This window comes from Salvia splendens, chromosome 20, assembly GCF_004379255.2.
Source record: "Salvia splendens isolate huo1 chromosome 20, SspV2, whole genome shotgun sequence".
NCBI classification, from domain to species: domain Eukaryota; kingdom Viridiplantae; phylum Streptophyta; class Magnoliopsida; order Lamiales; family Lamiaceae; genus Salvia; species Salvia splendens.
Window position 1 is genome coordinate 14,803,381 of NC_056051.1, and position 12,481 is coordinate 14,815,861.

At 43.4% G+C, this 12,481-nt stretch overlaps 1 protein-coding gene across 1 annotated transcript; it reads left to right on the forward strand.

The window, feature by feature from the left end:
* The first annotated feature begins 11,515 nt into the window (after positions 1 to 11,515).
* Positions 11,516 to 12,034, forward strand: LOC121781525 (proline-rich AKT1 substrate 1-like). Its single transcript, XM_042179256.1, has one exon. It carries the CDS (start codon positions 11,516 to 11,518, stop codon positions 12,032 to 12,034), a length of 519 nt encoding a protein of 172 aa, XP_042035190.1.
* The last annotated feature ends 447 nt before the right edge of the window (positions 12,035 to 12,481 follow it).

Below are 12,481 nucleotides of genomic sequence, written 5' to 3' on the forward strand. Positions count from 1 at the left end.
CTAAGTGTGAGAAAAAAAAGAAGTTTATGGCAGAGATATTGTCGTTTTTGCCGATGTGTTTTGTTTGTGGTTTTTTCGGTATGTTTATTGGCATGTTTGATTGTTGGCACTGTCTCACACTTTAGCCGTGTCTGGTCTAAGTGTGAGAAAGTTTTCCTTGTTGGTGTTGTGCCATTGCCTCTACCTAACCTTTTTCCACTGCATCCAGTCACTTGAGGACGAGTTTCATATGCAGTGGGAGGGGGGAGGGTTAGTTACAGATAAGTCATGCATGTAAAAAAATTTCAAAAAATACAAAATTTTACCTAGTAAAAACAAACAAAAATAGGCTGTATACATGAAATTTGATAAGTGGAAGACTTGATTACTTAGTGGAAGAGTAAGAAAAATGATTCAGTGTGCTTACATGTAAAAACTTGATTGCAAAAACTTGATCAGTTTGAACGACGCAAGTATGATGGAAACGCTCAATTTTAACCAACTGTGAAGCCTCTCTATATGTGAGTTATAAGCCAAAAGTAGAACACTTTCTACTATTTTTACAAAGAAAATTTTTACGAGAGGCTACATTTTAATATTTAGATGAAAATTGCACAAGTAGTAAAGACTAAAGGCATTAGAACTTAACCCTTTGAGCCTTTTCTTCTTTCGCTCCACGAACCAGCCTCGTCAAGAAGGGCGCCCCCTTAGTCAGCCACTTTGAGCCCATATACACTTCTACCCGTTTCTTGAAGCATTAAAACCAAAACTTACGTTTTATATCACGTGAGGAAAGAGGTCAAAGAAATGAAGTTTTTCAGGGGATAGCAATAGAAGAGTCAAAATAAAAGGGTAGCCGGGTGGATCAAGTTAAGCAATCAGGTTGATCAAGTTAAAAAAATGTTGAGAAAAGTTCGAGAAAAAGCGGGCAGGAAAAAGTTGTAACCTGACCCAGGAAATCGAAAGTTAGGAAATAAGCCAAAAGGCTAAAGGTCGAATTTTGACCAAGTATCCAGTAGGAAAATAAATATCCCACTCTGATCCAGCGAGTTTAGTCAAATCTTTGGTCTTTTGACTCATGTGATTTTCTTTTTACAGTTTAAATTTTAATTTTTAAACTTAGAACCCCTAGGACCCTACCTCAATACACTACTACCCTTTAGCCCCATTATACCCGAAACAAAGACCTTAAGGAACTATCTTTTGCAGTCCGATTCGAGGTATTAAAATTGTGGCAATACTGAGAGAACAGTCCTAACATCTCTGGTGAGAAATGAATGACTGAGTGAATCCAACAGTGGCTTAAATTGAGCAATCTTGACAAACTGACACCTTGATCAAGCAAACGCGAAAGAGAACAAACATAAGCTACTGACAAATGGATTGACCTCGACCTCGGGTATGATTGTTGGAAATTTATTCGGTCTAATGCATACATGTGAATATGTGTATGTCTTCTTTTTGTTTTCTTTTTTACTTTCTTGAAATGATCAAACCGTGCCGGAAATTTGCCTTGTCTTTTTCTTTCTTTTTCTTTATACTTGGGAAAAGTATATTTTAAAGTGTGAGCAGTTTGATAAGGCTCATTTCATGCATCGGTTTAAGGGTAAAATGTACGCTACTTGATCGGTTTATCGCGCAAAACAAGTGTTAAATGTGCAGGAATGCCGCTTGACCAAGGCAACAAGGCCAAACTGATCAAGTGAGTACAAAGGCGAAAAAGGCCAGATTTAGGGGGAAGTTGATCAAGGGGAGTAATCAAGCAGTTAAGGAGGGAACCGCTGGATGTCAGAAGAAGGACACGCGAGGCTATGAGCTGGATGGTGCGCAACATTCTGTTATCAAGGACAACGTTCTAAAAGGGGACACGTGCTGATATATGAGACGCAAGGACGGAGCTGAGTCACGAATTTGTTACTGAAAAGCGTCGTCATTCTAGAAGAAGAGCACGTAGCAATCAATGAGTCGCTCACTCTCAGCATGAGCGAATATTCCTTGCCAAGATCGTTATCCAGCTGGAAGTCGTGCTGCGCCTATAAATGGAGGATGTGCCACCACAAGGAAAGGGGGGATCCTTTACTTTCCGTCTTAGTTTAGCTTAGTTCAGTTCTCTAGCTTAGTCCAGTTTTCTAGATAGCTTAGCTTAGCTTAGATAATGTGTTGCTTAGTTAGAAAGGGCGATTGAAGAAGCGCTGCAGAATACTTGTTATCTGTCGGCTTATTCTTAAGTTTCCCACCGAGGATCTTCTCGGTTTACTTGCTTTCTTATTTCCGAAGTGCTAGCTTAGTTTAAATTTCACGCTGTACTATTCTAGTTTAATTAAAGTTGTTTTCGTTTTCATCATCGCATTTACTGCTTTAGTTTCAGTTTTGTTACGATGCACTTGACCCAGTAGTTAAAGTTACCTTGATCAAGTTAGCAAGTTTAATCCTGCCTAGAGTAAAATCAGTAGTTAAAAACTCCCAAGTTAAAGCATGGCAGCAGCCAACCCCTATTCACTATTCACACACTTGATACACCAACTTCTCTGTGGGATCGACCCCGAACTTGCCGCTTTACTGTTAAAGTAGTGCAAAATTGGGAGTTTACAAATTACATTGGTAGCAAACGAGTGAGAGCGAGTTTGCATCGATCAAGTGGCAACGACATTTGCTAACTGATCCAACCAGTTTGATTATCTTCAGTATAACTTGGTCTGAATTCGCGCTCCTCTCGAGGCCTTCCAGGCCAACATCCTCATCGCTGCTGTACATTTCTGAATTGCAGACATACCAAGTCGACTGGTAGCATCACGCTTTTGCACAAAAAAATTGTCGGTGTCGACGAGCTTGTTCATTATTTTTTCGAATAAAGGTTTTCGCATGCGATACCTTGTTCGAAAAAAATCTGGAGATAGATTGGATCTTCAGCAAAGTACTGCTCGAAAATAGTATCATGACCCTCTTCGCGTTTCTTTCAATGTATCGTCTTTTAGCTCTAGCCGTCTGGGTTGTAGGTTGTGAAGGCAAGGTTGTTAGCCAAATAGCTATATCCTCGATTAGTTGATCGAGTTGCTGATTTATTCAATAATTTTTCTTCCCATTCATTGTCTTCAAGAAGATAGAAAGCTTCAAAATTAGAACTGATGACATTTTTTAGGGAGAGTTGGCTCAATAATTGTGAGAGGATTTGTGTGTAATTTCTTGAAGCATATAGGTAAATATATAGAAGCAATTTGTTGAGCATAGGATTCCACTACTATAATTTGTGATCACATGGGATATCCTTGGATTCCACCACCACTTGTGATAGAAATGACTTGTCATGTAGTCATACTTGATTTTCGTGATCACATAGGTTGTCATTGGATTCCACCACGACTTGTGATAGAAATGACTTGTCATGTAGTCGTACTTTGATTTTCCTGATCACATGGGATGTCATTGGATTCTTCCACCACTTGTGAGTCAATTCATCTATTCATGCTTTGATTGAAGGGCTTATCACATAAACTGAAAGTTAAATAAGCAACAGAAATTAAAGATTACATACTAAGCAACGGAAATTGAAGATTATATACTAAGCAACAGAAGTTTGAAGATTCCATACTAAGCAACAGAAGTTGAAAGTTACTCCCTCCGTTCCATAGTAATAGAATCATTTTGTCATTTTGGTACGTTCCATAGTAATAGAGTCATTTATCTTTTTAGTAAAAGTCAAAACATTTTTCCACACCTACTTTACTCTCTCTTACTTTTTTCTCTCTTCATCTCTCTACTTTTTCATTTTCCACTTTATTCTCTCTTTACTTAACTCACCTAACACAATTTTTCTTAATCTCCGTGCCGAAAAAAAATGTCTCCATTAGTATGTGATAAGTCGTATTCTAGGCCTTGGTTACTGGTCAGTATAATTTGCATAATTGGAATATATCTGCAAAACAGTTGCTAAAGTGTGCATGGAGAGTGTTCTAGCCAGTATGGGAATGTTCGGATAATTCAGGTGAAAAGGTGTCAGAAGGGTGCAATACTGACCAGGATGCATGCCAATAAGTGTGAAGGCCTAGTTTACGTAGTTTCTGCCACCTTGCATGTCACCCAGTAAGTTTAGTTGCAGTTTCGGTGTTCGATCTTTTGATATGAAGTTTTAATTGTAGATCTGTGTTCTTGAAGTTGTTAATCTGTGTTTCTATGGTGATAAGTCTGGATTTGCTGATCTGAATTGATTCATGTTAAAGAAGAATACATCTCCATCCACTTTGGGACCACTTTTGCTTTTTAACCACTTTTACTTTTGTCCTTTACTTTTCAGATCTGTAGGCCTAGTCACCTAACTACCTCTTTTCCTCTGATATTCCGTTTAGCCTTTTATAGTAAACTCGTACTTTCCATATGTTTCTGAAACATCATGTTCCCCACTCTCACGTACACAGCCGCCTGTCAAACATCTCTCCCACCTCTTAGTCAGTAGAGTGCCATCTTAAATTCCAGCCTAGATTAAGTCTCAACACAAAGCGTGGTAGCTAACCAAACCTTCCAGAATATCACCACGATACCAAAACGCATCATCTCTGTGGGATTCGACCCTTACGTCAACTATACTAGTCAGTAGAAGTGGGTTGAGGAAATTTTGATACCAGGTTCAGGCTTAGCTGGGATTTCCATCCTGATCAGTAGGATACATCCTTTGCTCGAAACGACACCTGACACAAACCTGCACTTTCAAATGGGCCGTTGCCGGGGAAGAATGGCGTTATTAGCTGTTATTGTGTGTGATACTTTGGCGTATATATTATTCATAATTTTTTCTCTTTCTTTTTCTTTCAGTTTATGAGAAGCAGTTCGGCTCCTGACCATCGGAGACTGAAGACTTCAGCGAGGATCTATACTCGTAACCACTCGATCTGGCTTGTCAACAGCTCTGTCTGACATAGGCACGAGTAGTGACGAGGAGCAAGACACCATAGAAGGAGGAATACCAGAACAGGTACTACAGTTGGAGGGTAACCCAAGGAGAATGGCAGACCACAATGATGACGATCAAGAGATCAGGACGCTGAATGCGCATACCGAAGGAGAACCACCGCAAGCTATAGTAGTCACCTCGGGCAGACAACTTGTGATGTGAAGCCCCATGTTATTGCAATCCTGCCCACGTACTGTGGAAAGAGCTATGAAGGCCCTTACAAATTCCTTCATGAGTTCTGTAAGATTTGTAGGGCACAGAGAAGACTAGCAGGGGCGACCGAGGATGACTACAGATTGAAGGCTTTGCCGTTCGTTCTAAAAGGGGAGGCTAACACCTGGTTCATGCGACTGCCCCCCAATTCCATTGAGAGTTGGGCAGATTTCAAGTCGGCGTTCTTAGGGGAATTCTTCCCGTCATCGAAGACGAGCGCATTGAAGAGAGAGATAACCAGTGTGAAGCAAGGGTATGATGAACCCTTGAGTGATTATTGGGCGAAGTATATGAGTCTTTTGGATGCATATCCGAATCATCGTATGGCCGATATAGAAATACATCATACCTTTTATGAGGGGATGAACAAGGCAACGAAAGACTTGGAAAACTCTTCGTCAGGAGGAAGTTTCACGCAGTTAAGGGTCAGCGAAGCTAAAAGGGTCCTAGGGAAGTTATTGAGTGCAAAGAAGGAGTACGACAATTCTAGGGATGACTACAGCTGAGAAAGAATTGCTAGTGCCTTGTCTACTGACCAGGAGTATAAGATAGAGCAGAAGATGGATTTGAAGATGGACGAATTGAAGAAGACACTCCTGAGTGCAATCGAGAAGAACGCACCACCACCTTCCCCAACTGGGAGCTACAAAGGTGCAGAGGAGGGAATTCAAGGGCCGGGCTATGATAAGCCTCATGATGTTGTCAATATGGAGCAAGTTAATGCTGTCGGGTACTACAATTCTAGTGGGCATTGGATCCAGGGAAGGCAGCGGGACGCACCATGGAGGGACAATCCGAACTTTCGATGGGGAGACGGGAACCAAAATCAGAACCAAGGTCAAGGTCAGAACCAATACAGCCCCCACCTGAACCAGAATCCCAACCGTGGCCTAGAAAATCCCGACCACCAGGCCAACTGGTCAGGAAGGAACCAACAAACATATAACCAGAACCCACATAACAAAAACTCAAACCCTGTTTATGTACCACCCCACTAGAGAAACTTCTAAAATTACCAGAGTCAGCATAATCAAGGTTCCCAACATCAGCAGAACCAAAACCATTTCCAATGCCAGAACCAGAATCAATATCATCAAGACCAGTACAACCCTCCTGGCCAGTACAACCACTACCCACCTAACCAGAACCCGCAAAACTTCCAAAATTACAAACCCAACCAAAACCCCCAGTATAACCATCACCAAGGACCAAATCAGTCCCAATATCCTAACAGGTCGAGGAGATCTATGGAGGACATGATGGGAGAATTGCTTGCTTCGCAGCAAAGTATCAAGGGTAAGTTGCAGTCCAATAATGAAGTAGTGCAGGGGATGTAGAATGCCCAGAAGGAGCATAAGGCGAACATAGACATGATGAATAGGCAATTGGCTCAGCTGGCGATTTCAATGGGTGAAATGAAGGGAAATTCAGGAAAATTCCCATCTACAGTCCATGTTCCTGAAAAGGCGAACGTGAGCAAGGTCACATTGCGGTCCGATACTGCCTATGAGGGACCCCAACCGAAGAAGTCCAATGGAGAGCCTAGTGGGATGAATATACTGAAGGATGTCGTCTCGGAGGGAGAGCTCAACAGACCTCTACCTCAGATGCAGGATCCATTCTTTTTAGATAAAGCACCATTGGAAAAGAATGAAACAAGAGGCATACTGCCCAGGAGAGACCCTCCTAAGGAAACGGAACCCACGAAGGAGGCTCCAGCCCAGAATGTACCCAAGGAAAACTCCGGGAAGGCTGTTGATGGACCGACTGAAAAGGCGAAAGAAAAAAAACCATTCCCTTACCGGTTCGTGACCAAGAGGAAGAAGGAAAACCCAGTGGACTACTTGTCAATTTTTGGGAAGCTGGATATCACCATACCATTTCTCCAAGCCGTGAAACTACCCCCGCTTGGAAAATTTATCAAAGAATTCATAGCCGGGAAAGCCCAAAAGGATGGGAAGATCATGGTGGAAGGAATAGCGTCAGCAACTGTGCAAGAAAAGCTACCGCCCAAGAGAGCAGACCCAGGTATGTTCACTTTGCCCATAACTATAGGAGATGTAAAAATCGAGCATGCAATGTGTTATCTGGGAGCTTCTGTAAATGTTATGCCATTGTCAGTTTATAATCGGCTGAAGGGAGTAACGTTATCTAACACTAGGGTATTAATCCAACTGGCTGATAGGTCATGTATAAGTCCTGAGGGTGTGTTAGAGAATGTGTTGGTGAGAGTACATGATTTTACTTATCCTGCTGACTTTTACGTGATCAAGATGGGTGAGTCTGAAACTAGGGAGTCTAGCGGTATATTGTTGGGAAGGCCATTTCTTAGGACAGCCAAGACGATTGTAGATATGACTGAGGGAACAATTTGCATTGATTTTCATGGAGAAAAGTTTACCTTTGATATCAATGAGGCCATGAAAAAACCTATCGATTCTGAAAATCTATGTTATGTGGATGTAATTGACCCCCTAGTCCAAGATTTTCTTGAGACTGAATTATTGCAGGAAAAGCTACAGGCATTGGATGTATATGGGCAGGCTGATGTAGAGGCAGCTGCATGGTGTGACCTGATCAGTAGCCAAGGGTTAACTGATGAAGAGATAGAAGGAGCTATTAAGGACTTCTGCCAGAAATCAGAATTTATTGGAGCCGCAGGGGCTAAGCTACCAGTCAGTACAGATGAATTTTCAGATGGAGAATTAGAAAAGGAAGGGGATGCTGCAAGGAACTCTCTACCAGCAGACACACTTTTCCCACAAGTTAAATTGAAGAAGTTACCAGCAACCCTGAAGTATGCCTTTCTAGGGGAGGAAAATTCATATCCGGTGATCATAAGCAACAGCCTGACAAATGAGCAAGAAGCAAGGCTACTGACCGTCCTAGGCAGGAACAAGAAAGCAATTGGATGGAGCCTTACAGGTTTGATGGGAATAAGCCCTGACGTCTGCATGCATCATATTAGGCTAGAAGAAGGGGCGAAGGCACATCGAGATTCGTAGAGAAATGTGAATCCCAACATGCGGGAGGAAATATTGAAGGAAATCTTGAAGTTGTTGTCATTAGGGATTATCTATTCGGTGCCCGATAGCGAGTGGGTCAGCCCTGTGCACTTGGTTCCCAAGAAGTCCGGGATTCAGGTGGTTCAAAATGAGAGGAATGAGCTGATACCGACAAGGCTAGTCACTGGTTGGCGGATGTGCATAGATTACCGCAAGCTGAACGCCGCGACCAGGAAAGACCACTTCCCTCTACCGTTCATTGACCAGATGTTGGAGCGACTGGCTGGGAAGAAGTACTTTTGTTTTTTGGATGGGTACAGCGGGTATTTTCAAATCTACGTGAACCCTGAAGACCAGGATAAGACCACCTTCACCTGCCCGTTTGGAACCTATGCGTACAGACGCATGCCGTTCGGACTTTGCAACGCTCCGGGAACATTTCAGCGATGCATGATGAGCATATTTTCTAATCTAATTGAGGAGTGTATAGAAATATTCATGGATGACTTCACAGTCTACGGAGACTCTTTCGACTCATGCCTTCGTCATTTGGATGTAGTCTTGGAGAGGTGTCGAGCGAAGAGCCTAGTCTTGAATTTTGAGAAGTGTCATTTCATGGTCACAGAGGGCATCGTCCTAGGGCACGTGGTGTCAGAGAGAGGTATCCAGGTGGATCTGGCCAAAGTGGACGTCATTTCCAAACTACCGTTCCCTACTGACCAGAAGGAAATAAGGGGTTTTCTAGGGCACGCAGGGTTTTATCGCCGATTTATTAAAGACTTCGCCAAAATTACCCAACCCCTTACCAGACTTCTCCAAAACGAGGTGGAATTCAATTTTGATAATCAATGCAAGGCTGCTTTCAACTTGCTCAGGGAGAGGTTGATATCTGCACCCATTATCCTGGCTCCTGACTGGGAGCATCCTTTCGAAGTCATGTGTGATGCCAGCGACTATGCAGTGGGAGCTGTGCTGGGTCAGAAGATTGAGGGAAGAAGGTATGTAATTTTCTATGCGTCTAAAACTTTAAATCAAGCCCAAAGGAATTATGATACCACTGAGAAGGAGATGCTGGCCGTGGTTTTTTCATTCGAGAAGTTTCGGTAGTACTTGTTGGGGTCAAAGATCATCGTTTATACTGACCATGCAGCCATTAAGTACCTGGTTACCAAGAAAGAATCCAAACCCCGCTTAATCCGATGGGTACTCTTGTCACAAGAGTTCGATTGGGAGGTGGAAGACAAGAAAGGGGTTGAGAATAAGGTTGCGGATCATTTGAGCAGGATAGTGCAGGATGGGAATAGCGAGGAGGTGCGAGATCGATTTCCTAAGGAACACTTGTGTGAAGTGATTTTCGCCGCTAGAAAAATTGACTGGGAAGAAGTGATGAAGCTTACTGGCCAGGATGTGACAGAAAAAAGAAAGGAAAAAATAGGGCAGGAACCATGGTATGCAGACCTAGCCAACTACTTGGTTTCAGGAGAGCTTCCAAAAGTGTCGAACGTCAACAAAGCTCAAAGAATGAAGATCAAGAGTGAAGCAAAATACTACTTTTGGGACGACCCGTACCTCTGGAAAGTAGTAGCCGATCAAGTGATTAGAAGATGTGTTCCTAACTGGGAGCAGAGGGACGTATTGACGCATTGCCACTCTTTAGCATGTGGAGGACACTTCGGTCCCAGGAAAACGACAAGAAAGATTATGGATATCGGATTTTATTGGCCAACCCTCAACAAAGATGCCTACGAATTCTATAGAGGTTGTGAGCGTTGTCAACTGACCGGTGGAATATCAGCACGAGATGAAATGCCACAAGTCCCGATCATTGTTTGTGAGTTGTTCGACATAAGGGGGATGGATTTCATGGGGCCTTTTCCCTCGTCGTATAGGAACTTGTATATCTTAGTAGCAGTTGACTACGTCTCCAAATTGGTAGAAGCCAATGCCACAAGTATGTCTGAAGCAAGAGAGGTAGCCAAGTTCCTCAAAAGTAACATTTTCAGTCGGTTCGGAGTACCAAGGGCCATAATATCCGATCAAGGCACCCACTTATGTAACCGCACCATCGAAGCCTTGATGAAGAAGTACGGTGTGCACCACAGATTATCCAGCCCCTACCATCCGCAAGCAAACGGTCAAGCCGAGATCTCTAACCGAGAGATAAAGAAGATTCTGGAAAAAACCGTCAATCCTTCTAGGAAAGACTGGAGCATGACGTTAGAGGATGCTCTATGGGCATATCGGATAGCCTATAAAACTCCCATAGGAATGTCCCCATACAGAATTGTTTTCGGAAAGATGTGCCACTTACCCGTCGAGATTGAGCACCGAGCATACTGGGCAGTACAGCAAGTAAATGTGGATACTACAACCAGTGAAGAGGAAAGGAAGCTGCAGTTGCAGGAGCTAGAGGAACTTAGATTGGAGTCGTTCGACTCAGCCATGTGGTACAAAGAGAGAACCAAGTTGTGGCACGACAGGAATCTGAGGACCAAGGATCTCCATGTTGGGCATAAATTACTACTTTTCCAGTCGAGACTGAAGCTCATGCCTGGGAAGCTCAAGTCGAAGTGGACAGGGCCTTATGTCATCACTGCACTCTGTTCTAATGGAGCAGTGGAGATTTCAGGGAGTCTTCCTAACTCTGAACCTTTTATTGTGAATGGACATAGGCTAAAGATATTTAGGGACAATAGTGATATGGTTGTGGTGGATGAGATTCCACTGCAACCACATACTCAGGTTTCATACTGATCGGTAGGATAGGGATTGGAATTCCACTGGGCTAGCTCCTTTTAGCGTAATTTACATATGCTGGCAAAGTAGAATTCCAATTTTCCTAAGGGATATGTAAATAGTGTAAATACATAGTAGTTAATTTAATCTTTGCTTGTTAGTTAATTTTAAGAAAACCCAAAAATATTTTCGGACCTCAACTATTAATTTTGAGTATATACTGACCATCAGAATCCCATTTTGGTGAAACTCCTATTTTATTTAAGTGTCCTTTTTACTTTGTTTCTTTTCTAGGAAAATATAGGGGGAAATCATTAAAGGGCCAAATTTGAATTGGGACTTTGTTGCAGCTTTTGCAGGGTGACAGTGGCTGGTAGGGCGCGTGAGCAGAGAAACGAGAGGCAACGTCCAATCAGAGACCAGCATTACCAACCGTCTCTCACTCGAATCGGCGCAACCTGAAAACCGCTTGCAGCCAGTTACAACCCACAACTGCCTATTCCAACTCCATAACCACACCGTCTCTCCCATTTCATTTCAAAACCCTCACCGGCAATTTCTCTCTGCAAAATTTCTCACCATCTCTCCACAAACACCAAACCCCCACATTACACACAGAAAATCACAGATCTAAGCCATGGGAAAGAAAGCATGGGCAAAGAAAATCAAACTCACTTCAACCTGTAGGGAAGAAACTCCAGAATCACCACCGCCGCGGGAAGGACAGCCGCCGAGCCCACAACCAGAACCGCAACTACCGGAGCCGACTCCTCAGGCGCCAACAATGGTCTCATTGGATGCAATGGCAGAATTCCTTCGACAGCAGGACCCTAATAGATATTGGGCGGCGGCGCTGGCCGGTTTTAGTCAAATCGGGGGAAAAGGGAGCATGACCGGAGAAACCCCATCTGAACCGATTATGCAATCCACGGTACAACCACCCAGCTCCATTCTGATTTCCTCCAAAATTCCACTAGGAAGAGAATCTCCCTCAATTATCGCACCGCCTGAGTCTGCGGAGCCCTCCCAAACTCTACAACAGAGTGATTCGATGGAGTTTGACCCCATCTCCGCCCATTATGATTCCGACGCAGAAGAACGTGAAGCGAGAAGAAGAGAGGAGGAAAAGGGCCAGAAGGGAGGCGATGAACCATAGAAAATGCCAACAGCGGAACCCATTCCTCAAGAAGCAGCAAGGGAAGAGATAGATTTGAATGAGACGGCTAAGAAACAAGGCTTAATGACTAATGACGAATTTCAGGCAATTTTGGATGGAGTAAATCAGAGGGAAGATGATACTACCACGATGGTTGAGGATTTGGACCTCACATCTAGGGCAGTAGGAGAGGAAGAGCCAGAGTTAGAAACTCCCTAGACAGAGGTGGGGGAGAGTGATGAGCATATAGAGGAAGAGTTAGTACCAAGAGCGGAGGTACCAGAACCAGTAGCACCTCCGGTGACGAAACCAAAGGCAGTCAAGAGGAAGTTGGTGTTGAAGCGCTATCCGAGGGCAGAGAGGCCGAAGCCAGAGAGGGTATCACAAAGATGTCTCGGAAAGTGGGCATCTAGCAAGGAGAACCCAAACACAGAGGCAGATCCGGTG